The 24,346-nt window shown below is 42.1% G+C and overlaps 2 protein-coding genes across 2 annotated transcripts in view; one reads left to right on the forward strand and one right to left on the reverse strand.

Moving 5' to 3' along the window:
• IRAG2 (inositol 1,4,5-triphosphate receptor associated 2) overlaps positions 1 to 9,073 on the forward strand; it is a 38,441-nt gene extending 29,368 nt beyond the window's left edge. The window contains exons 28-40 of the mRNA XM_072327220.1: positions 1,148 to 1,221; positions 1,391 to 1,457; positions 2,254 to 2,308; positions 2,394 to 2,421; positions 3,020 to 3,160; positions 3,587 to 3,721; positions 4,523 to 4,670; positions 5,581 to 5,624; positions 6,255 to 6,332; positions 6,438 to 6,502; positions 6,918 to 7,019; positions 7,102 to 7,206; positions 8,407 to 9,073. Of these exons, the coding sequence (XP_072183321.1) occupies positions 1,148 to 1,221; positions 1,391 to 1,457; positions 2,254 to 2,308; positions 2,394 to 2,421; positions 3,020 to 3,160; positions 3,587 to 3,721; positions 4,523 to 4,670; positions 5,581 to 5,624; positions 6,255 to 6,332; positions 6,438 to 6,502; positions 6,918 to 7,019; positions 7,102 to 7,206; positions 8,407 to 8,650 (1,286 nt within the window). The 3' untranslated portion in view covers positions 8,651 to 9,073. The remainder of the gene's footprint in view (positions 1 to 1,147; positions 1,222 to 1,390; positions 1,458 to 2,253; positions 2,309 to 2,393; positions 2,422 to 3,019; positions 3,161 to 3,586; positions 3,722 to 4,522; positions 4,671 to 5,580; positions 5,625 to 6,254; positions 6,333 to 6,437; positions 6,503 to 6,917; positions 7,020 to 7,101; positions 7,207 to 8,406) is intronic.
• Positions 9,018 to 24,305, reverse strand: DNAI7 (dynein axonemal intermediate chain 7). Its single transcript, XM_072327212.1, has 16 exons — positions 24,236 to 24,305; positions 24,060 to 24,080; positions 22,246 to 22,330; positions 21,529 to 21,620; positions 21,040 to 21,141; positions 20,417 to 20,554; positions 17,247 to 17,393; positions 16,764 to 16,867; positions 15,882 to 16,161; positions 14,136 to 14,226; positions 12,919 to 13,094; positions 12,342 to 12,486; positions 11,487 to 11,701; positions 10,635 to 10,802; positions 10,320 to 10,433; positions 9,018 to 9,360 (listed from the first exon to the last, which is right to left on the reverse strand). Exons 1-16 carry the CDS (start codon positions 24,236 to 24,238, stop codon positions 9,085 to 9,087), a joined length of 2,157 nt encoding a protein of 718 aa, XP_072183313.1. The 5' UTR covers positions 24,239 to 24,305; the 3' UTR covers positions 9,018 to 9,084.
• Between the last annotated feature and the right edge of the window lie 41 nt (positions 24,306 to 24,346).

Raw genomic sequence — 24,346 nt, forward strand, 5'->3', positions numbered from 1 at the left:
ACATGCAAAACAGGTCAGGAAGAATCTAAATAGGTTTTAAGTCTCAGATCGTGCTTGCCAGCTTTGCATCTCCCAACAGAAAGCATTTCTAGCATTAGATGGGAGTGTTGCTGAATCAGTGTTTGCGTTCTTTCATACTACTACACAACATCTTCTAAAGGAGCCAGGTTGGATACTTAGGGCTGTGGTGAAAAAAAATAGCAGGGTCAAAGGGAGCACTGAGGATGAGGATGTTGGTTATGTGAAGGGTGAAAAGAGAGAGTGCTTCAGACCTGAAACTTTTCTTGTGCCACTTCTTTCTGTGCATCTGCGTATGTGGGTGTGCGTGACTATATAAACAGCAAAAAAAATTCTAGATGTTCTAAAAGCTATAAATAGCTGCTAAAGTTACTTGCACACAAGAAATCAGCTTAACTCTCCAAGACTTCCCTCAGTATCTTAAATATTTTCCCTTTAATATCTGTCTTTCTGGAGGCTATTTTTGACTGCTTTAAATGCTTTCTACACTGTGGCACTTGAAAGAATCTGAACTGGCATCATCAGTTCCTGAACTGAGCAGTTTGTTACCACCAGCCTTTTGGCAAGGAGAGCTCTTCTGTTGGCTCTGCCAGCACACTGCTGGTTTGTGTTTTTTGGGGTAGGTAGGGCAGCCCAAGTGTCAGGTATTGGAAGCTTATGGGCTCCTGGTATACCACAACTCTGTACATTTCTTGACCTGGTTTTGCTTGAGATGCTCCATAATGGTAGCTGAATTACCTTCCATGTCTGATGTTTCATAGCATAAAAGTGAAGAATTACAAACACTCACTGCTTCTCCTCTTAGTTTGCGCGTGGGAATTATTCTCACATATTCCTGTGCTAATAGAAGTCAAAATATAAACTCATTATAAACTATCTCTCTAAATAAAAAACAAATAAAACCTCTGAGGGGGAGAAGGCAGAAAATCCAAGAGAATATTACTGTAACTTTTGTGACTTCACCTGGAGCAACTCCAGTCAGAAGTAAGTCTCACTCATAAATGTGTAGCACATGTTACTACAAATTTTTTGGAGACCTGTTGGTCAGTGGCTGGTATTCTGGGTGTTGGTGCATTGGAGGCTTGTTTTGGTTTTTATTACAGTTCTTTTCTGGAATGTTTCTTTCCAGAACCTGACCTTATCAAGAAGGAATCCACCTCCATGATGGAAGAACACAAAGCAGATTCCATAAAGAAAGACCTGGTGAGAGTCCTGGTGATGTGGGAATGTTGTTTGGCTGAGAGGTGCTGATGCAAAGCAGGAGGGAGGGGATGGGCCTCTCCAGGGCTTCTGTGGCTCTTTTCTTGGTCTGACTGCTCTTGTGTGGTTTTGTAATTTTTTATTTTATTTTTATTTTTATTTTATTTTTTAGGAAATGGAAAATAAACCTACTAAAGAACAGAGTGAGGTAATGCCAGCTGTAGTTCCCAGCAGAAAAGGTAAGAGGTTTTTGTTGAGTTCATTTGCTTAACTTACCAGGTGTGTGCCTTGGTCACCTGTGCCAAGAGCTGTGAGAGTGGATGTAGAGAAGTGCCTGGGCTGTGCCAGTCGTTGCATGAGACTTCTGTTTTGAGGGATGGATGCTGCAGTTAAACACCAGAATTGGGTTAGCAGTAGAGAAAGGGAAGATGTTAACATGCAAGAACTTGCTTCTCTGATTTCTGCTGATACTGATCTAACCAGCTCCAGCTTCCTCTGGACAGGAGGAAGAATTTAAGAGCTGCAGAAGAGCTGGAGGATTTGAAACTTTCATGCCTCCCCCCTGAGATTTATGAAACAGCATCCTCTTCCCTAACTAGAATTTAGGGTATTATGTTCCAGATTAACTAGAAAATGCTTCTGCTAAACTGTGCTTAGCGGTCCCCACTCTGTCACCTCACCCTTTTGCCTTTGGAGTAGAACAGAAACAAGCAATGGTGTAAGTAACATCCTGAACCTAGGGGTTGAGAGCTTAATCCAAAGTTTAGGATTAGCCCTTCCTGTGCACACAAGATGTGAGTTGAAATCACTTAACAGCTAACTTCTGTGGCTCCATGCAACTGTCAGTGCTTTGTTGTTGCTGTCCTACTGAGGTACACAAGCTCTCCCCAGGAAAAAGTTTAACATGGGGAATTACAGCTGTGGTTTTTGCTGGAGCTCCAAAGACTCTCACAAACCATTTTGGTGGGCTGTTGATTTGTGTTTTATTTTCCTCATTTTGGCTGAGAAAGTTTTTGGCTTTTTTTTCCTTTTCAGGGAGTTCATCCACTGCAGGTGGCCTCAAAGGAGATAAAGTGAAACAAAATGAGCCGTAAGTGTTCTGACTTTCAGTGATACCTGCACATGGGAAATCAGAGTAGCAGTCTGTTACATGATTGTTTCTTCTTATCCCACAGCGACTCTCCAAGTGAGAAGGAGGTGGAGGTAAGTCTGTCTGCATTCTTATGTATCATGGACAACAGAAAGGCCTTGTAGATGAGCCATTAATTGTGGATTGCTGTCTTTTCCCATATAAAAGAATGATGCTGAGTAACTCAAACCCATTCTACTTCTATGAATTGGCTTTTGAAGTGTGTCCCCAGTTATGGTGACATAAACAATGTTTCTGTATTTCACAAACTATGGAAGGGCTGGGCTGCAAAAAGGTGGAAATCTGTGAGTCTGAACAAAACACTGTCACAACCAAAACAGTCATTTGCAAAGGTGAAGGATAGCAGAGCTGTGACTTCCTTTTGGCAGAGTGCATCAGTTTAGTCACTTTTCAAAGGACAGATGGCACACTGCATGCTGCCAGGATCTCGTCTGTCCTGGCTGCAGATTATTTCCTCTATCACTGTGGATGGGAGGACTGGCTTTGGAAAAGCAAGCAATGTTTGCTTTATCTTTATATCTCCCCTATAATTTCATTATGGAGTATATTCCAAAATGTCACTTCAGCATCCGTATCTACTTAAAAAGTAAAACAAACACCAAAATTCTGCACCACTTGAATTGTTCTGAAATCATTTTGTTTCCACAATAGGCAGAATTTCTGAGGCTGTCTTTAGGTTTTAAGTGTGACTTGTTTACTTTGGACAAGAGGGTGAGGCTTGAAGAAAGATCCCGAGAACTGGCTGAAGAGAACTTGAAAAAGGAGATTACAAATGCTCTGAAGATGCTGGAGGTGAGTTTGAGCTGAGGCTCACTCAGTAAGGTGCACGGGACCAATGGTCATCAGTGTCTCTTAGTATGACTCTTTTTATTACAGAAATTGTAGTACATCATAAACTAATATGAACAAAGTTACTGATAAATTTAAGATAGGATAAGCTTTGCATTGGAGGGGTAACCTTCATCTGAGTGCTCAGGCAGTAAGGAATTTCTCTATTGTGCGGGTGTCTAGAAAGATCCCTGTACTCAATTGATTCTATGCTAGGTAAAGTGAAGTCTCTGTCCACTGGAGCTTACTATCAGGATACTCTGAGTGAGGCTATTGAGTGCCAGTGTGGTAACTCTGAGCCTGAACACTGCCCCTCAATGTCATCAGTAGGGTTTGCCCATCATTCTCTAACATCTCACATTTGTTTTTTCTTATCTATGTGTTTGTTAGGCTTTAGTTCCCTTGTGTGAAGAAGATAACCAAGCACAAGAGATTATTAAGAAGCTGCAGAAAAGCTTGCAGTTTCTCAGCCAGTATGCAGCCAGAGTTGCCAGCAGAGCAGAGATGTTGGGAGCTATTAACCAGGTAACACCTCCCATGTACATGTTTTGCATAAAAGCTTCTAGTTGTTGAGGGTTAGCAGTACCTGTTGGCTGGCCTTCTGGTTCCAGGACTAGATGTGGGAACTCATGTATGCAGAGCAAATGGACAAGTAAGGTTTAGTCCTGGTTCTCCTTCCTTAGACTGCTGCATGTGTTGCTGTTGGGAATCCCAGGCACTGAGAGAGTGACTGCATCGTGTAGAAACACAGCAGCAACATGGCCCTGATTTAAAATAAAATTAAAAATAGGAAACTGGTAGCCTAGAGCTGCTTACAATAGAGAGCGCAAAGATACAATGTGGCAATAACAGTCTTGCTCTAATGAGAATTCTCTGCCTTCTGGTGAAGGGTTGTAACAGGCCTTTGGGGGAAGCATCAGTGAAATATATATGGGAACTTTAAAAACTCTGCTCAAATATTGCGTGTAAGCATGTGGAAATGAGAAAGAACAGTGTGAAGATAAGTCTTGACAATACTAGCAAATATGTGGTGGGTGTTCAGACTGTAGCTCAAGGAGGGTGAGCTATAAGGACTCAGAACACTGAAGTATAAACCACATTAGAATAAGAAAAATCACTGGAGAAATGAGATTTGCGTAACTTGGGTGTGAAATAAGAGATGGGTTGCAGTGAAACTTTAAAGGTGATGCAACACCCTCTCACTTCTGTCCACTGTGGTACAAGATGGGATAGACAATGACAGAGAAAATAAAATCTTACAATCTAAGCACAGTGTAACACCTCAGAGAGCCACTTCATTGTCTTCTGGCTTCTTCGCTCTGTCAGGAGAGCCGTATCAGCAAGGCTGTGGAAGTAATGATTCAGCATGTAGAGAACCTGAAGCGCATGTACACAAAAGAACATGCAGAACTCGAGGAGCTGAAGCAGGTCCTGCTCCAGAATGAGAGGTCATTCAGTTCTCTTGGAGATCGAGGTAACTCAAACCAGCTGGTTGGCCCCTCCCCTTGCTGGGGTTTGCCAGGCAGACCTGTCTAGTTAAAGCTCAGCATCTTAGATGGAGGGGTTTGTATAACTGATGTATCTCCTTTTTTAAAACTAGAGGAAAAATGAAGCAGTGTGCTAATGATATGTTATAAACAAACTTGTATACGAACTATTGGGAATCTTGGATAGTGGGAAGAAACGCTGCAAGGATGTGGCAGTGTTCTGGCTTTTCCACAAGCGCAGTGCATATGGTGACGGTGATCTTACTGCTTCTGAGCAGTACATTTAGCAGCTTGCTCACCCTGCAGCGTTCCCAGCAGTTTCATTTCTACATAGTTAGTTTTGACTTTGTAGATGCTTGCAGCTCTTTTCTAAATTTGAATCTCAGCTACTGAACTGCAGGTGCTCTGAGTTTCCCCCATTGAGCAAAGGATGGAGCGGTTGGGTTTTCAGATGGTGTCATGAACTTGTAGCTTTTCCATGAGAAGTGTGAATTTCTTCTGAACTGTGTGTTTCCAAAACAGGTAGGGTGGTCTTGTGCTCTGCTAAAAATCCTCTTGGGAGCCTTCTAAACCACAGGTTATTCTTTTCTAATTTTGGCTACAAGCCATAATTGAATATAGAGATTGGCCTAAAATAAGGTGTTTGACTTGATAATGGTGGAAATGCTGATTGCAACAGGAATTGATGCTTGCAGAGGATGTGTAATATATGTGCATGTTCAGAACTTACCTAGAAATAGAGAGCTGCTTTTTTTTTCCCCCTTGAAATCTCATTTCTGCTTTCTGGGAGCATTTTGATGTACTTGCTAAGGCAGATGCTGCAAAAATCAGACCTCTAGTTGCAACTAAAACTCACTGCATTCCTGTAAACCTTCCTGATGTTTGATCTGTTTGCAGATGAATCTACAAACAAAAAGCTCCCCAATTCCTTTAACTTCAAGGTATGGCCCTTACAGTTTAATGTGAAGTGTCAAGTGTGTTTCTGTGTGGTTTCCTTTGCCAAGTCATGTGCTGGCATTCTGGTGTGTGCTTGACATGATGGTTTCCTCTCAAATATGGGCTGGTATCATCAAGCACAGGGGTCTCATTTGCCTTGATTCCTCCTTTTTCTCCAGCCCCAAGGGAGCTGCATATGGCCCCACTTAGGGTAGATGAGTTGTTCACAGAAGTGGGAATGACTGTGTACTCATAGTGGCTATGAAATATTGTTCACGTGTGGTTCTCCTGTTGGGGTTATAAGAGAAGAGATGAAAAAGCAAATTTAACTCCTGTTGACTGGAGGAATTCCTGTGAGGGAATGCATTCACTTTTGGTGTTTTGCTGGTAGCTGGATGCCCAGCCTCCCTTTAGATGCTTAGGTGGGGAGAGGCTGTTAATATGAAAAGATGCTGCTTTTTAAAAAATATATATTCATTTTGGGCTGTGTGTAATTGCTCGTTGTGTGTCACTTCAAACTAAGCATCAATGTTGAGTTTTTATGCAGTTTGTACCAAAACAGATGGTGTCTTGTGCACTCGGTGAGTAATCCAGTTGTTCCTTGATAGAGTCAGTAATGCCTTTTATTTGTATAGCCATCACCATCCTTACGAAGAGTTAGCATTGCAGCATTGCCTAGGAGCACTGGAAATGCAGGTGTTGGGGTTCAGCTGGTAAGTAAGGGTTCCTGTGTGTTGAGGCACATGTCCCTTCTGAGAAGTGGCTGAGTTTCACTGGGAAAAGGAAGCTGTGCTAAGTGGCTTACACTTCTTCTCTAGGCCCAACTACAAGAAACTGGTGGCGATGAATGGAGTGATAAATTCAACAGGAGATCAAGCAGTTGGTAAAGTTGCTCAGCCTCTTTGTCTAGGGCAAAATATTTTTATATTTTTAAATATAAAGCAGCTTATGGAGCATCTTGAGGTATAATAACATTAGGCTGCATCTTTCATGCTCACTCTGTGCTTTGGTGGGTAAATGAGCTTTTGTGACTAAATGCTGCAGCTTTTCTTTTTCAAATCTCTCAACTCTAAATTGAAAAATCACGTTGTCTTGCATTAGAACTGAAATGTGACAACCAGGTAGCTAATGTTAACGGATTTGGATTTAATTTAAAAATAAAGCCTAATTTCAGGTGACTAATCCTGAAACTTCTGTGCCTTAAGTCCCAGCCAAATGAGTAGGCTGCTGCTAAACTTGTAGTTTCATGGTATGTTTCTGGTGGGGAAATTAAGACTAATGTGTTTAAAATATGACAGGGGACGGCTAGGAGCACGGCAAAATGAGAAGCGTCCTTCCCTACAGCGATTCATTAGCACCTATTCCTGGACAGAGTATGAGGATGAACATCCTGAAGCTAAGTAAGTTCTAAAGAAACACCCTCCACGTTATGAGCTGTCAAATGCTTGTTGGAAAAGCTTTGGAACTGTTGCTTGCTTACAGAAATGAGCAGCTGGAATTGCCTGCTGAAATGCAAGAACAACTATCAAGAAAGGAAAGTACTTCTGAAAAAGGAAAGCGTCCATTAAAATGGAACCTGAAATCAGCGTAAGTGGTTTGGTTTTTTTCCCCTCACGTGGTTGTGAGGTAAAGCAGTGGTTGGCTGTGGGAAAAGGAACCAAAGCTGTATGTTTGGGTTTGGTTCTCAACACTGACTGCTGAAACCAACTAAGCAGGAATGAATAACATCAGGTGTCAGGCTCATCTCACCAGGGTTCCATTAGAAACCTTAAATGGGAAGGTAATGGAGATAGATGGGAGCTTCATGCTGCAATCCTACTTCAGTTTACTACTCTGTGCCTGTATTTATAGCTGAGCTCTGAGCTACTGAGGCATGCGACATCTACTCTCATCTGAAAAGCACACACAAAAAAACCCACCATGTTTTTGTTCTTTGTATTGAGGCTTGTGCATTACTTAGCAGCAGTTTTGGTACAAGCTGAGAGACAAGCAGTTGTCGCCACCAAGTCTAGATTATTGCAGCTAATTTCTCTGGGCCTCACAGGTTAAAGAGGGCTGTCAGCAAGAAGAATCCTCTCAAAGCCCCTAAATTTAAACTCCTGCCCTACAGGAAAGGAATCGTGTGCTCTCTACAGGAAAAACTGCATGAATATCCTAAGCTAAAACTACATTTGAGTGTTTCTGGCCAAGGGCGAGTCAATTACATGCCGTCATGTAAAACTGAAAAGATAGCAAGAACAAATATATATGCATTTGTAATGTTGGACAGAGGATAGAGGTCCCCAATTTCATGAGAGCACTGAGACGTGACCAGCAGGTGAGGAATTTTATGGGAGGCACCAAAGCCCTAGTAAACAGTGAAACATGGCCAGTGCATTCAGGGTTTTCTACAAGCAAGATGAGTTCTTCACAATCTGCAAGGCAGCATTTGTGAGTCCTCTGCAGATGTAGTGTGGAATGGAGCAGGTGGCTGCTGAAACTGGGCTTATGGGTCAAATTTGTCACCTAACTACTGTATCAAAAACTTACTGATCTGCAAAATGTCATCTGTCACTGTACAAAGCTCCCAGTGCAACAGACTCCCTGTCTGTCACCTGTGATAGTTAATAATTGATGTGCTCGTTCAAATCTTGGTTTACTGTCTTGGTGAGTTGTGTTATTTCTTGGGTTGTGGGTGTTTTGGGTTGGTGTTTCATTTTTGTTTTTTAAGGGTGAGAGTTGAGAGAAGAGTTCCAAGTTCTGAAAAAGGATGAACAGAAACATCATGTGACTTACTGTATTCTGCAGGTGCAATTTAGTGTCATCGTGGGCATCCCATTTCAAGACTTCCTTTTCCAATGCTAACAAAACTCTCTGGGTTTCCGTGTCCATCCTGGTACTGCTTGCTGCTTTTACAAGCTTCCTCACTGGGCTGTCTCTTCAGCGACCAGCAGATGCAGCACCTGTGGGAACGGGGGACTCCTGGACTTCACTACAGCAACTGTTGTGGCCATATACAGGACTTCAACACAATGGACCACCCCCAGTATAACTAAGGTTTGGACCTGTGTGAAGTTACAGTTCTGAGTTCTAGTTGACAGTATGAGAAGCTACACTGAGATATTTAAAGTCATGGTTTGGGTTGTGGGTGTTTTGAGGGTTTTTTGTGTTCTCATTCTGCCAAAAGTTAACTTTTCAAATATCTGGGGGGGAGGGAGGAGGCTGTCTTAGTTCAGGTTTAGAATAAAGCAGGTAGTGATTTTGAACATGGCTTGCAATAATAAATAATAATAACTAAATGGTCCAAATAATAACTAAATGGTCCGGCCACAAGAGAATAAGTAATTTATTTTAACACAAATGTGATGGTTACATTTTAGTCATTAAAGCTGTTCCAATAGTTTGACTAGAAAAAGACTGAAGACTTGAAATGTGACTTTATTGAAAGTTTTTGATAATAAAGTTTTAAACGAAAGCATGAAGTATTTAAGAGTACATTAAAACTCTCGTAGCGAGGAGCAGCTGATAGACAACATCAACAAACAGAAAGTGAGCTGTATTCACTTTATCAATTGCTTCTTTGCTGGCAAAATCTTTCAGCATGTGGTAAAGCGTGGCGTGAAATTCAGTATCTTCTTCTAGTTCCAGTGAAAAAGCTTCACTGGCTTCAGTGATCTTGAGCTTCTGTGCTCTCTGACCATTAAACATGTAAAGAGACCAGTCTTCATCTTTGATAATATCTGCTTTAAGATGCTCACTTACCTGGTGTAGGAAAGAAATCAGCTGTAAGACAAAGCTGACAGAGGACTAATTCTAGTATGTGTTCGAGTTTACTATGGAAAATCAGTGTTTCTTTGAACTCTTAATGTAACATCAGGTCTTACCTAAATGACTTGTAAAATAACATCAATACCAACGTATTCCATCATTTACCTCTGTAAACTGCAAGTATTGGTCACTGCCTTTCTTGCTGTTCTGACTCATACATAAGGAACAGCTAGCTGTAATGGGCATCATGTATTTCAGTTCTGCTTAGATTAAGTAGTGAGCTTGAAGGCATGTGATGTTCATACAAATACTAATTCAAGGGTGGGAGAGCTTCTCAGCATTTCAATGGTACGTTCTATACCTACAGCCAGAAATTGAGGTATATCTCTGTCTGGGAGAAGTTTTGACCATGTGCCGTTCAGTGAGGAAAGAAATCAAGTTGCATGTTCCCTTCTTTACAGTACAGAATAGATGAGAACACCCATGCAGTTAAGCGGCAGCTTCCAGGTGATAACTGGATGATAATTCAGAGGACCTTCCTATAGGTTACTTTAAGAAAAATTAGCATCTACCTGTGTCTCCTAGCCTCAGCTAAAGCCCCAGTAGCTGATCTATATCAGCTGTACATCTTAGCTCATTAGCAAGTGCCTTTGTTACTGAGAATTGTACCACTACAGCTCTCAGGCTTGTTCCTCACAAATGCGGGAGTTGTGAAGCAGGAGAGAAGCAGTTCTACTGAACACAGATGTGCTCTTATTTGTCTGTTTTGTTTTTGTTTTTTACCCTAGATAGCCAACCTGAAAGCTTAGAACTGATGTCCTGTGTATGTAGATAAGGTCAGGGCTTGAAGACTGTTTGAGACAGAGACGACAGAAGCAGTTTTCGTCACCTGTGCTTTTGTGTTGTGTTTCTATACTGGTTTGTCCCTGGAAATTTGGTCTAAAGCTACAGACCTTGAACACTACTTGATCTTGACCCGATTCCAGATTCCACTTGCTCCTGCCAAAAGCAAAAGCGGATGCAAGCAGGGCCATTTGTTGATATGCCTTAAATTCTGTTAAGGGAGCCTGTAATGCAAAAATACAGATAGAAGTTATGCATCATTTTCTGCTTTATAAAGGTAAGAAAAAGGTTTCTTTAAGCAGACACTTGGCTAAGCTGCCACTCACAGCTATGCCTGCTGACTCTACACAACTTGCTACAAGAAAATGCCTACATGAAGAAGAGGTGGAAGGAAAAGAAAGGCAAAACCACTTGCTTGCACGCACCTTTTGGTTCACACAGGCATATTTGTATGAATACTCTTCTGGGAAAATATTCAGACCACACTTCTTCAAAACTCTTCTTAAGGTGACTGGGCACATCCATTTTCCTACCAAATGGGAAAGCACATTCTTCCCTTTCACCACTACTGCAGCCAGCATACATTGATTACCCTGTTGCATAAACCAATGAAAGCATCTTACTGGTGGGGAAAAAAGGTTGATGCCTGAAGCAGAAAAATACTATTTATTGTCTCCTGGCTATTCTGGATACTGCCTACATTAGGTACCACTCTGATCTTTAGTTCTTAATTTGAGATCTTGCAGAAAGCCCTTTTGCTGCAGATTTTCAGGTATGACACTGGTTTACCGCCCCATACTTACAATCACACTGACTTCTCAGTAACAGACATAATTTTAACCAATTTATATGTCAACAGGAATATGGATAATCGTACATAATTTGAACCCTTGGAAGGAATGAGGAGCATAAATGGAGGTTGTCTGAAATGTTTTTCTCTTGGCACAGCTTGGAAGGGGGAGAAACAATTTTTCAGCGCTGGTGGGGCAGTTTTGACTTCAGCAAATAGTATCAATATCAAAGATCTTTACTGGAATGTCACACAAAAGATGCTTTCTTCTGACCAGTTCACCAGAAATAATCCAAGTCGCCTGTAATTTTGGTTGAATTAATGCTTGGAAGCAAGGAGAATCCCTTATTTTCAACAGAGAAGGACTGAAATTCAAGTTCTTATAGAAGCACATATAGTTCTTAATAAGGGACAAGTGTGACAGTTCTGTATTTATTTTTAAAAAGTACCTACAAGCCTTTAATATTAAATAACTAAATTATGGTACCTTAATTTGTATCTGAACCTCTGCAAAGACTGTAGTAATGACAAATATTGCTTCATCTGTACTGGTGGGTTGCAGTTCCCATGCCTGGTATGGCATATTGAGATGATTGTCCTGGAGAAATGCTATTGTATAAAAGGCATCTATCTCAAAAGTGATGTTTTCCTCCTGTGTTTCATGTGTTATGTTGCTGATGCCATCCGTTCTCCACTGTTGGCCTTTACAAAAGAAAGGCAAAAAGAAAAAGATGTACACACAAAGCTCCTTAGATTCAGAATTAATTCTCTTTACTTTGTTTCTGATATTTTAGGGCAAAAACTTCCATTAGTTTATTAAGTACAAAATTGGACTAATCCTGACATTAAAGCTTCTCCTTAAACTCAAAAGAACATGTACTGATGTAACTATTGCTTTTGATACAGTAACAGCTGTCCGCAACCTCATTTTCAACAGTAACATCAGCTGTCAAACTACCTTAATAGTTTCTACCTACTTTTGTGAAGTCAGATTTTAATAACTGAGTATCACATTTGTTCTTAACTTCGGCATTTTGAAGTAACATGGCTGTATAGTAGGGATTAGTTTGGCTCAAAGCAGACTACTTATGACTTCATCCTAGCAAGACTTGATTTGTGCTGCAGAGGTGTTCTGCTACCCCATTAAATGCTGCAAGTTTGTTTTATCTATTAATAACAAAAGCCTCGAGAAGTCCTTGACTATACACAATGCAGAAGCAAAACGGAGATCTTTATTTTTTAGCTCTCAACTGGTTCTTATATTCAGATTGTTGTCTAGAATATTCAAACTCAGGTAGAAATTCTGTTAGCCAAACAAAATGAATTTATTTTAAGTTGGTACCTGTGGGATCCCACCGGGCAATCAGAGGCTCCTTCCAGTAGAACACGCTGTTAGGAATTCTGAGTGTTATCTGTATTGGTGGATGCGTGGTACCTTCAGGCTCTTCTGGGGGATACGGGTATGCCTCCAAGCCACCATCCAGCAACTTTGACAAAATGTTTGATCAGAAAGTGAAATAGCCTGAATTGACTGAACTGATCACAAACATCTTGTGCAGTCTGAAAGAGATTTGCTAAGTATTCTTCCCATCTTTCCTTACATTCACTTTTTCATATGTGAAATTTGTGCTTTTCTTGTACTTCCCAGGAGCGCTTTCTAGCACAACTATCTAAGTCACTTATGTTAGCTGTGCTGGTGAGCAGGGATCAAGTGCACATCTTACTGGATGCACGTTTGTTTACCTCAGCTGCTGGCCAAATCTAATTGAAAACATGATTTGTCAACTTTGGACCTTCAGTTAATTGTTCAAGAGCTCAACACGTATATAAACTTTGTGCGTGCCCTGGTGCCAGCTCTGAGGAATAGCTGAGGATGGCAAGGAAGAAGGCTGCATGAGATGCAGTGTTTCCTCACTTACCTCCACCACACTCCAGCTGTTGATTTGCTGAACCTGAGGTGGAAGTCGGAGCCCATCGATGTGATACACACCACCCACAGGGACAAATTGTTGCATATCAACAGCGCTTTCATCAGTGCTTTCATCAGTTATCTCCTCCTCTTCACTGGTTTGTTCCTGCATCTGTGGAATCTGAACTACATAATAACCAAGTAAAGTGAGTTATTGTGGTGCTTAAACTAAGCCACTGAAATTTCATACTTCTATCATTCTTTTGCATTTGCATGAGAAATCATGTGCTTGAACTGCTTCCCCTTCTGTGGTGTTTTGGCTCCACCTACTGGTATGCCGTGTATCCATTAACAGCTGATTGAAACAGAAAGAGGGACCACGAAAAGTGTTTCTTGTGTTTTAGTTCTGAGCACTCCAAGGATTAATCTCTACTCACACTTTGTAATCAACTCAAACTGCTTCACACAGGAATGCAGCTGCAGTGACAGAAACCAGCTGCATCACTAATCACAGAAGAATTTCACAGGTGTCCAAGACAGTAAATTCTGTCCAAGTTTGGCAAGATTGTATTGGCAAGATAAGAAATAAATAAGGGAAATAAAAAAGGTATCATGCAGCTACAGGCTGTGTGCTGAAGGTGAAAGGAAGGTGGTATTTCAGGAAAACAAAATTGTTAGAGAAAGTAATTAATAATATTTTTCTATGTATAGCAGATGTATAAATTCAAGTTTTTCCTCAATTAACTGAAAGAATGTTACTATGCAACATATAATGATGTTTAAATGTCTTTTTAACAAAGCTATTAATTTAACTTGGAAAAATTAACTTCTTAACGCTGGTACAACTAAGCTAAATCCAGGTAATAACCTGTAAAGTTCTTGCTGTTTTCACTGCTGCCCACTCCTATTTTGCCCACTCCTATTTCCCCCCCTCCTCACTTGGCTGCCTGCTGTCATTGGATTTGTGGTAACTTAGTAGAGCCCTTCAGGCTCCTCCCAGAAGTGGCCGTGTGGGTTTGCCTATTTGCCATTTGCCTATTTGTCCAGTTTTCTCTCTGTCTTTAGCAATCATTAACAGGAATGTCAACAAGCCTCCCATTAGCAAGACAGCAGCATAGCTTATAAACTTTGTTCTGTTCCAGTGGAGATCTGTATCACCATCCTTCCATACTGTCAACAAGACGTTAAGCAATGTCATAGTCTTGCAAATAAGAACTAACACAATACCTTCTGGTGGTACGTCCAAGATTTCTGGTTCCTTCTCAGTTTTCTCTTCTGTCACCTCATTTATATCGGCTATGATATTTGAAATAGCACTCTATGTTAAAAGCAAAGGATTTTTAATTAGATAGAGGTGCACAATTTAAAAGAGAGCATCACTTCCTGTAAAACAGTGGCCCAAGGAGGAAGAGTGCAGCTCTGCTCCTGCAGCAGTATTTGTTCTGATCTTGCTACAGGGTCAAGGTTTTAGGAGAAATCCTTTCTACCTACCTGGGGAAAAATAATTTTGATTAAAGGTACCCCTCAATTTTAGAATTTAAGGTGTGAATAGAGTTAAACATCATAAAACGATTGTTTCAGTTTCAAACTTCACCTCCAGCATTTAGTCAAGCATTCAATCTTTTTATTCATGATGTGTGCACTCAAAACTTACATTTATGCTGACTTTACAGCTAAAGAGTGCCACAAAGAAAACTGAACCCAGTGTTCAATCCCAAGCTGCAGTGATAACTGCCAGAACCTCGGCTTCCTGTCTCAGTCTGTGCCTTGCCTGTGATACTTCCTCCCTTTCTCATACTGTTTTCTATTTTCAAAACATCACCTTAAATTTCCAGCCAAATTTCCAATCCAGATATGATTTCATCCCTGCATAGCTGACTCTTCTGGAAGCACAGCAATGAGGAAATAACAGTTCAGCACACACAGAGTGCATGTGGATGCACAGGCACCTCCTGGGTGCCACCATGTGCCTGCCTGGGAGCAGGAAGAGCATGTACCAGCTGGGCTGGGCAGGGACCTACATAAACATGGGAGAGCTGAAGTCTGGGCCAGATAAGAGGAGTGACTGCAGTGGCTGAGAGAAAGGAGGCTTCAGAGAGAACGCCATGATGCACAGAAAAGAGAGAAAGAGAGTAAGACCTAGGAAAAAAAAAAAAAAAAAAAAAAATAATAGAAGCAATGAAATTGTCAGTAGGACTGAAAAACATGGGTGAAAACTGCCAATGGATACAGCTTGTCACACAAAAAAGCAAGAAAAATGGGATTTCAGGCAGTGGTCAAGTCACTTGTCTGGAGGTGTCAGATGATCCCAAAAGAGGAAAACCCAATAACAAAAGGAAATAAACAAGAAAGCCCACAACGCCAAAAGCCAGCGCACTTCATTGAAGACTGGAAAAAAACCCAACACAACAAAAAGATCATCTAGCTGCCAGAAACAGATTTCGATGGCCCTCTAGTGGCAAAAGCATCAACATACAGGAACTGAGCAGGTAAACTGTATAACCAAGCCCCAGCGAGCTCTGAATCCTATTCTGCATTCTTTTGATTTTCCTAATGTTACATTCTTGCAGTTATTTTATGGAGCTGCCAATTTATGGGATGCAGAATATATTCATCTTTATACACACCACAGACTGCAGCAAATGCCTTACGACAGTGCCTGACAATCATCACTGCTCGATCCTACTCTGAAGATGCTGACCAGAGGCTAACTCATGCATGCCAACAGACAACAACTGCTATGTCCTGTCAAAACTTCCCCTTCTACCAGTTTTAGGACAGTCTTTGGTCATTTACTTTTCCATCCCCTCAAAAGATTCATGGCACAGCATTAACACAAGTTGACTTTACCCTTAGAAGTTTAAGAAAGTTGTTCTCTTAGATACAGGGCACGTTCAGAAGCAATCACACAGCAGCTGGGTCTCCAGTGGGAACAGTGCTGTAGAATATCCTTTCACGCACTAGTTTACCTACATTTCTCTCTTCAGGAAGTATTTCTTGTTCTGTAGTCACACTGGGCTGCTCTCTGGCTTCCTTTGCCTCTTCTTCTGGTTCTCCTGCATTGTCTTGTGAATGCTGAGTTAACTCTTCGCTCTCTAAGACTTCCAATCTTGGCACTCTCTGACACTGCAGCCAAAGCGGAGATACGTGGTCGTAGTGGGTGTACAATATGCGAACAGCAATGCTGCTCACAGCCAATGACTTTGGAAGATCAAATCCAAGATGGGTGTCCCCAAAGACATGATTCTTGAATCTGCACATAAGTTAAAGAAGAATAAGTTCCCTAGCAAGATTGGCAGCACTCGTTTTTACATTTTCTCATGACTGTTCTTGTTGATGTTCTACACTAAAAGTCACCTATACTCTCTATTGCCACATGGCACGGTGTAAGAAATAGGTGTCACACTGCACCTCCTGTCCTGTACTGACAGCTGTCTGTATGCTCCTCCAGAAAACCTGTAAAGGCATTAAGGGGATCAGGAGTTGCCAAAAAGTAACAGTCCCAATAGGGAAGACAACATGGCAGAATCAGACGGCAGGACATTTCTGTTCAAACAGACTCATTCGATGGGCAAAGTCCCATACAGGTGAAATCAATGCTGTCTGCGTTACTTCAGCCTCAGCATCTTCCAGAAACCCAAAGACATACAGACAGTTCTGATCAGCAGCACTACACACCCACCTGTGAAAGCACAGGAGTCAGGCTGAGAGCCTGGGGCAGCTTAGGAAGCTGGAGGGTGGTAGAATAAATCCTATTCAACACGAAAACCATTACAAGAAACTGGTTCTTGGAGTTCTTGGCTTGGTTAGACAAAGCCAAGTCTCAAAGTAATAAGGAATTTCAGCATGCTGTACCTTACTTTCTTCTTCAGATTGCCCCAAATACAGAAAGTAACATTTTTATCCTTTATGACTGCCTGCATATTTCCGGTGTCAGGATCTTCATACAGAATAGCAGACTACAAAGAAGAAAGCAGATGAAATCACGTTCTCTTCTTATATTACTTGGATTGACTTAAATCTACACTGGAGTAAATTCATAAAGGGACACATAGGAGCAAAAATGACAGCAGACCAAGCTCAGGAGCCTCTTGCTTCCCACTTCTCCCTAAGATCACAGTAATAATGGAATATCAAATGCCTTAATGATAGCAATTTCCAATGTAAAGCTAAAGATTTTCAGAAGATTTGAAGTCTGGTATCTGTTCTATACGTGGTTGGTGTCACAATATAAGAAAAAAAACAAAACACCATGAACAACCATCACAGCAAAAGACTTGAAGCAAAATTTCCATGCATTGCGTGAGTTACAACCTGGAAGTAGTAAATCTTACTTACCTTAAGCAGGTGTTCTGTTGCTTCGTTGTACTTCTGATGAAGAAGGTTCTCCAGTTCCAGAATCGTTTCCTGGTACTGAGCTGTTTCTTTTTCTGTTACCTCACTCGGTAGTGCGTCCAGCAAAAGAAACTGCAACTTCTCAATTAACTAGAAGACATCATACGTGAGAAAAGTGCCTCTGTTTTGCCACCAATCCTACCATACTGGGTGTTTCATCATAAAAACTGAGGCAGACTCGCTTCCTTTGCATCTGGACACATCTTAGTTGCAAAGATCATTTACCATATGTATAGAGATTGTACTAAACCAGCATAGACAGGCAACCATGCAAAATGCTGGAAACTCCGAGTCAAGTCCGCCTTCCTTCATTCCTCCAGCCCAATTCCTTCCATCCTCAACATGGAGACTGTGAAATTCTAGCTTATAAAACAGACCACGTGTTGAACCGGTTTGTCATGTCTTCAAAGAAGCTTGTTAGCCAAAAATTGGTTTAAATGAAAAGCTTACAGACCTCTTTTTGAAACATATTTTCTGCATCAATAATCTCAGCTATGAAATCTAGGAAATATATAATACTGAGACGTACAGCAGTTACGCTTCAATTCGCAGAATAACCCTTAGTGTGAAGTTTGGGACTCCGTGGTAACATTGTTGTCTTCCAATACACACCAATATCTGAACTTTTAAATGAGTGTGTAAGACTAAAAAATTTCCTATTGGGTGAAGTTTTAAAGACACTGATCTATCACAGCATGAAAAGACATTGCACTTATTAAGGCACTGTCTAGTAAAACTAAATTTCAAACCTCCTATGGAATTTTTATTCCTATTCACTCCCCATCCACAAATTACACCTATTCACATTAACAGGTGCTGCACAGAGAGAGGAATAACTTGCTTCACTTCAAACACTTCAAAAAACACACCCAAAATGCTGTCAGGTACCTAGTATAGGCAACATCCTATATTTGGAAAGAGAAGAATAGCTGGTGAATTTAGGGCTCCTCGTGGCAAAGCTCATCATTTCAGAGCAGATGAATGGTAACAGTAAAATGACCAGAGGTATTACCATTTTAAAACTACCTTCAGAAAGAAATGACAGTGGATCAAGTAGATGACAACATCTGTAGAACTGCTATTTCAAGCTGACCACTGATGATTAAGGAAAACTTCATAGTGCCTCTGTACTTGGAAGACCTTTTCATTACCATTAGAATTACAATGTGAAAACGTATATAATGAAGGGGCAGAGGGTGTTAAATAAAAACTGACCCTCACAGGAATGAAGCAATCATCACAAAGAGACAGAAAGGCTTACCACAGTGGGCTGTGAACATTCTGTGGTCAATGAAACACCAGGAAACAGAACTGAGCAGCATGTTTTAATGGCGTCCGAAAACTGAGGTGCGTGATGGACCATGAAAAATACTGAATTTTAACAGTAACATATTGATCCAAAAACCAAGTGGCTCATTGCCTGTGCCCGTCTTGGTTCAATCAGACAACAGCCAAAAGTCACACACTGCAGCTAGATGTGAAACTCAGTCAGTGGCTCCTGTCTTTTTAGGCTGCTGTCCCAGGTGCCATCTTCTTTTCCGCCAAGCCTTACCATCTCTGCTTCCTGCCCTCCCTCCCCTGGCCCCTGCTGCTCCTCAGCCTCCCACAGCCTCTGAAGCTTCCCTTTCTCTCCACCCAGCTCCACACCCTCTCCTCTCCCTATTCACTTCATTCCTGCAGTGCTGCTGTTGCACAGAGCTGTGCCACAGCTGTCCAGTGAGAGGCTGAGAAGCAGTGCATCATCCATCTGCATCCCCTTCCAATAGCAGTGCTCCTGTTGTCTCTGCACACCTCACCTGAATGGGGAAGCAGCACCACTTGTCTGTCAGGGAAGAGAAACATTGTGCAAAGCAAAGGAGAGCTATCACTACAAAGGCATCTTACATACCACTCTTCCCTTCCCTGTGCTCTCCCCGATCTGCAACACTGAGAAAAACAATTAGATTATATTTCATACCTCCCTTCCACATTTGCCAGCCTGTTTACTCTCTGAACCTGAAGCACTGCAGCGCTACCACTCACTGAAGGTGTAGCAAAACAGCAGGTTCATAACTACTATTGCCACTGTCTTTAGATTTCACCTTTCACTTGGTCCCTATCAGGAGGTCCCCCCTATCAGTTATGAACTGCTGACCTACAGTATCTCACAGCCCTGAGTGCTTAAAATTTTTCTCCAGAACCAAGTATAGAGCAGGAAAGAAGTGCTCAAATTGTGTTGGGAGTCCCCAGCACAAGAAGGACATGGAGCTGTTGGAGCACGTCCAGAGGAGAGCAACAAAGATGATCAAGTGGAGCTCTTCAGCATAGAGAAGAGAAAGCTGCAAGGAGACCTGAAAGTGGCCTTCCAGTACCTGAAGGGGGCCTACAGGGAAGCTGGAGATGGACATTTTATAAGGGCATGCAGTGATAGGATAAGGGGAAATGACTTTAAACTGTAGGGGTAGATTTAGACTAGAGATTAGGAAGAAATTCTTTACTGTGAGGGTAGTGGGACACTGGAACAGGTTGCCCAGTGAGGTTCTGAATGCCCTCTCCCTGGAAGCACTCAAGACCAGGCTGGCTGGGGCTCTGAGCAACCTAGTCTAGATGGAGGTGTCCCTGCCTATAGCAGGGGGTTGTGAAGCAGATGATCTTAAAGGTCACTTCCAACACAACCCATTCTATGACTCTATGAAATGTTTTGCACCATGAGAAGATAGCCATGCTTTTAACACTCTGTGTCATCACCTTGACTTCCACTGGGGGCAAAATGAAAATGCCTGTATTTCAGTACCATATAATACTCTACTGATCTTACAGTGTAGGGTAAGGATACTTTTGTAGGACATGAAGGAGCTGTAACTCTTCAGTGTTGGATGGGAAACACAGAGGAACGAGGAAGAAGTACGTCGGAGGAAAGACATAGCAGCAGAAGTGAAGGAATGGAAGTGATCGACTGCTGTGCATTCTGCTTGGATTGCAGTGTAAGAGAGAAATTTATGGCATTCACAGAACCATAGAATCATTTGGGGGAAAAAAAAGGGGGGGGGGAGGGGAGAGGATATTGATGAGCAGCATTAAGGATATGTTTAGTGATCTTAAACTGAAGAATACCACTTACATTTAACACTTACATTTAGCACCTGTTCTCCCTTCTCCATCACAAACTGAATGTCCTCAGTTTGATCTTCACGCCATAAGCTCATGAAAGTGTTTATTTCCTGCAGTACCGTTGGGTCAGGATTTTCATCACAAGCAATATAATGCTCCCACTGCAGAAAGAGTACACAAGAAAAGTAGATACGGGCAGGTGGTGCAAATGACCTGCACAGTTATGACAAGAAGGATTCTGAAAGACAAAGGTAGTTAGTGACACATTCACACCTGTGTCTAAACAGGAGTGTAATGCTACCTGTACTACCACCATCACTATGCCAGAAAGAAATGGCTTACTTTTACATTAATGTGTTAAGATACTTCTTCTCTGCTAACATTGTTCTTACTGCTTGTGTAAGCTCTGGGGTGCTAATCACCCATACAGCCTCCCCACTGCCACGTTTCTTTTCCACGTACAACAAGGTACAAAAAGGAGAGCGAGCAGGGCAAATCCCTACCTTGAGATGGAACTTGAGAGGCAGTCATTGCACATACCTGAATTCAAGAAATGGAAGTATTCCTTGGTCCAAGAACACAGATGTAGCCTAAAGCCTCTGTGCTGTCTGAACTCTATGACAGCGGGCAGATCTTGAAAGCTTACCTTTGCATAAGCTCTATCTTCTGTTTTCTGCCTCTGTGCGCACATAAACTTCTCTTGCAGTGAATTAAGTTCAGCTAGTTCATCTTCCCTTCGTTCTCGATCCTGATAAAATATTTGTATGTCAGGCACAGGAATTAAACTTTTTTTTCCCTTCTAACAAGCACTTTCTACCAAAGAACATGATCTGGAGTGTCTGAGTGAGCTATCATCAGCTATGAGCTATCAGGAGCTATCGTGAGGTTGCAGTAGTTAGCAATGTGTTGTTGTCATCACGCTACTTGCTGAGCCGTATGACAAACACGTGTCATGTGACCGTTAGCCATGATGATGGGATGATGGTGATGCTAGGAAATTTCCTTGCTTCCCAGCACCAATGACGTAAGGAAATTCCTTTTCATTCTCACACTAAATTGCTCATGTTTTACAGACCTCATCACAAGTTTAGAATCGGAACTAGCATTTTGCAGTCACTATTGCCTATGGACTAACTTTTGCCTCAAGCTTTTCCATGAGCTTCCGTTCAATCTTCTCCTTTACACGTCTAGCTGCTTCTTCTTGTTCAGCTTGCAGTCGGGCTTCCTCTGAAGTTTGGGAAATACATCAAGAGCACAATTACATTTTGCTCAATAGAACCAGACACATTATTTTCTTATTAACTGTAATGAGGAAACGTATAATAAGAAGCAACATATCTGATATTACCCAGAATCTTCCAAATGAGATTAGATGAACTCGTTTGAATTACAGTATTAAAACCCACTACTACAGCACTACCACAATCAGCCCACGACAAAGAAAGTGCAGAAAGGGATCAGCAGGCTGCCTTTTTCCATTGCCTGTTATGAAACCACCCGAGCGGTTCGGCCCCCAGCTACTCTTCTCCTTTCCTACATCCTTTGATGGAAACTCTATCTTACAGATGTTTATTCAGTGAAATAGATGAGTTTTTAGGCGTGCCTCAGTGGCTGTCAGTTCTCCTTTGGATGAGTGATTCTGATCACAGCTTTAACTGCCACAGGGACAGCAGTGAGATGTGGGAGGCAGTAAGAGATAACACAGAATTAGACCCACACAAAAGAAGAGAAATGCACTTTTAGAAGTAGCCTTAACATCAGTGCACTACAGCTCGGCAGCTTACTTTTGTTCTGTTTAATTAAAAGAAACGATTTGTGTCATCACATTCCTTGTAAATAAAGCGCACGGTACCTTCCTCTTTCAGCCTCCTTTCCTCCTCTTCTTTCTGTAATCTCAGTTTCTCAGCTTTGCCAGCTTTCTTTTTTCCACTGGGCTTCTTAATGTTTGCAATAAATTAAAAGAAACCAATCATCAGTATTATATTAATACATCCAAGGAGGCACTGAACCTCTATAATTCTGCCCATCTAATGTGAACGCTGAATAAAGATTTTAGACTTCCTACACAGTCACTGAAGCCTCCAGAAGTTCAATTCACACCCAAATCCCTTTTTCTTTTTCACGGTGTAATGCATGCTCTTACAGCTGTTATACATAGGTTGCTCAGAAAGCACTGCCTCCCATTTATTTCCAGGGAAACTACAACATATACAAAGACCACAACAACATTGTTTGATAGAGCAAATTCTCAGCTACAAAACACTTCTTCAACACAGACACCACCATTAGCAATGCACTTTCAGCAGCGAAAAACATAAGCCTGCATGCTGTGCATGCTGTGCATGCTGTGCATGCTGTGGTGACCCACAGTTTCACAGCTGCTGTGATGGCATTGCTGCTAGAAAAACATTGCCCAGAGAATCCATCTTTCATTGGCCTGAACATATGAAGTCGGAAGGAACCAAATCCAGACTGTATGGTGGGTATGTTAGGACAGTCCAGCCAAGATAGGCAGTGTACTCCACAGCCTTCCAACTGCTATGGCACCCGGCATCATCACATTGCAGAAGAAAGGCTGTCTTCTTCTCTGGCCTGACTCTGGAAGTTCAAGCCTTCAGCTTAGTCAGTGTAGTGATTGACGTAGTGCTCAGACAATGGTTTGTCCACACTCTAGGAAATCCAGAAGGATCACTTTGTTCCTATCCCAAAAGACAGTGCATATCTCTTTACCTGCCAAGGGCTGCATCTTGATCTTTTTCTTCGACAGGCAATTCACATGTCACCACTTCATTAGCTGTAATTTTGACTCTGGCTTATGGTGGTGACACGACGTGTTGTCACCAGTAATGATGTGATCCAGGAAACTGTACTCTTTGGCCTTGTATTAGTTCAGTATGTCCTGACAAACTTGCATACAATGTTCCTTCTGTTACTGCGTGAGCATCAGTGGGACCCACCTGGCACAAACTTTGCACTATTCCAACACTGCCACCATTGTTTCCAACACACTTGAAGCAGATATTCAGCTCTGTACGCAGTTCCTTGGTCGTATACTCTGTCAATTCGTGCAGATGAGCTGACTGAGATGCTCTTTGTGTGCCAGCTGTGTATGGCCATCCCAAATGAGGCTTATCTTTCACATCATAGCTGCCACTTTTGAAGCACACCACACACTGCCCCTCTGTGCTCACATCCACTGCTGGTCTCCATGAACATTCACCAAGTGCTGATGAGTGTCAGTGGGTGCCATTTTTTCCACATGGACAAATTCAGTGCCATCCCTTTGCTTCATCTGCACTTCCCTGTCAGGTGCCCTTCTGTCAGACTGTCCCTCTGCTGCCATCTGCCACACAGCATCAAAATGGAATGGGATATTGGCAGGAAGCTTTAACTTTTTGCTGCCATACCACCAACACTAGAGGGCTCGAATCCCGGGAGTTGGACTCGATGATCTCTAAGGTCCCTTCCAACTCGCACGATACTATAATACTATGATACTATGAACATCTGCCTGACGTCACGGGCCAAGATAATAAAACAGGAGGCATTACTTTCGAAGCAGCCCTCATATAATTCTATGCTGGGTTTCCTGAATACAGAAAGATAGTTTTTAACCTGGAAACTGAAGAATAAGTGGATGTGGTAAGACAGCACGCTGACACCTACCTGGTTTTGCTTTTTTGGACCCTAGAAGTTTGGGGACAAAAACAAGGCAGAGTCAGAGAACGGGGCACAGAGCACAGACACCATCAAAAAAGCCTCCCCTCCCACCAACGCCCCCCCACCCGTTCACTAATTAACGCGGCTCCCCCCAGCTCCAATCCACTCCCACTCGCCCTCACCATGGCGCCGCCGCGTTGCCATGGCGACGACCCGCGAGCTGTCTATAGCGCGGTAGGGTGGTGCGTCGCGTGACGGCCGCGTCGTAAAGCAGCGCGCTTTACGGCAGAGCG

This window comes from Excalfactoria chinensis, chromosome 1, assembly GCF_039878825.1.
Source record: "Excalfactoria chinensis isolate bCotChi1 chromosome 1, bCotChi1.hap2, whole genome shotgun sequence".
Classification (NCBI taxonomy): domain Eukaryota; kingdom Metazoa; phylum Chordata; class Aves; order Galliformes; family Phasianidae; genus Excalfactoria; species Excalfactoria chinensis.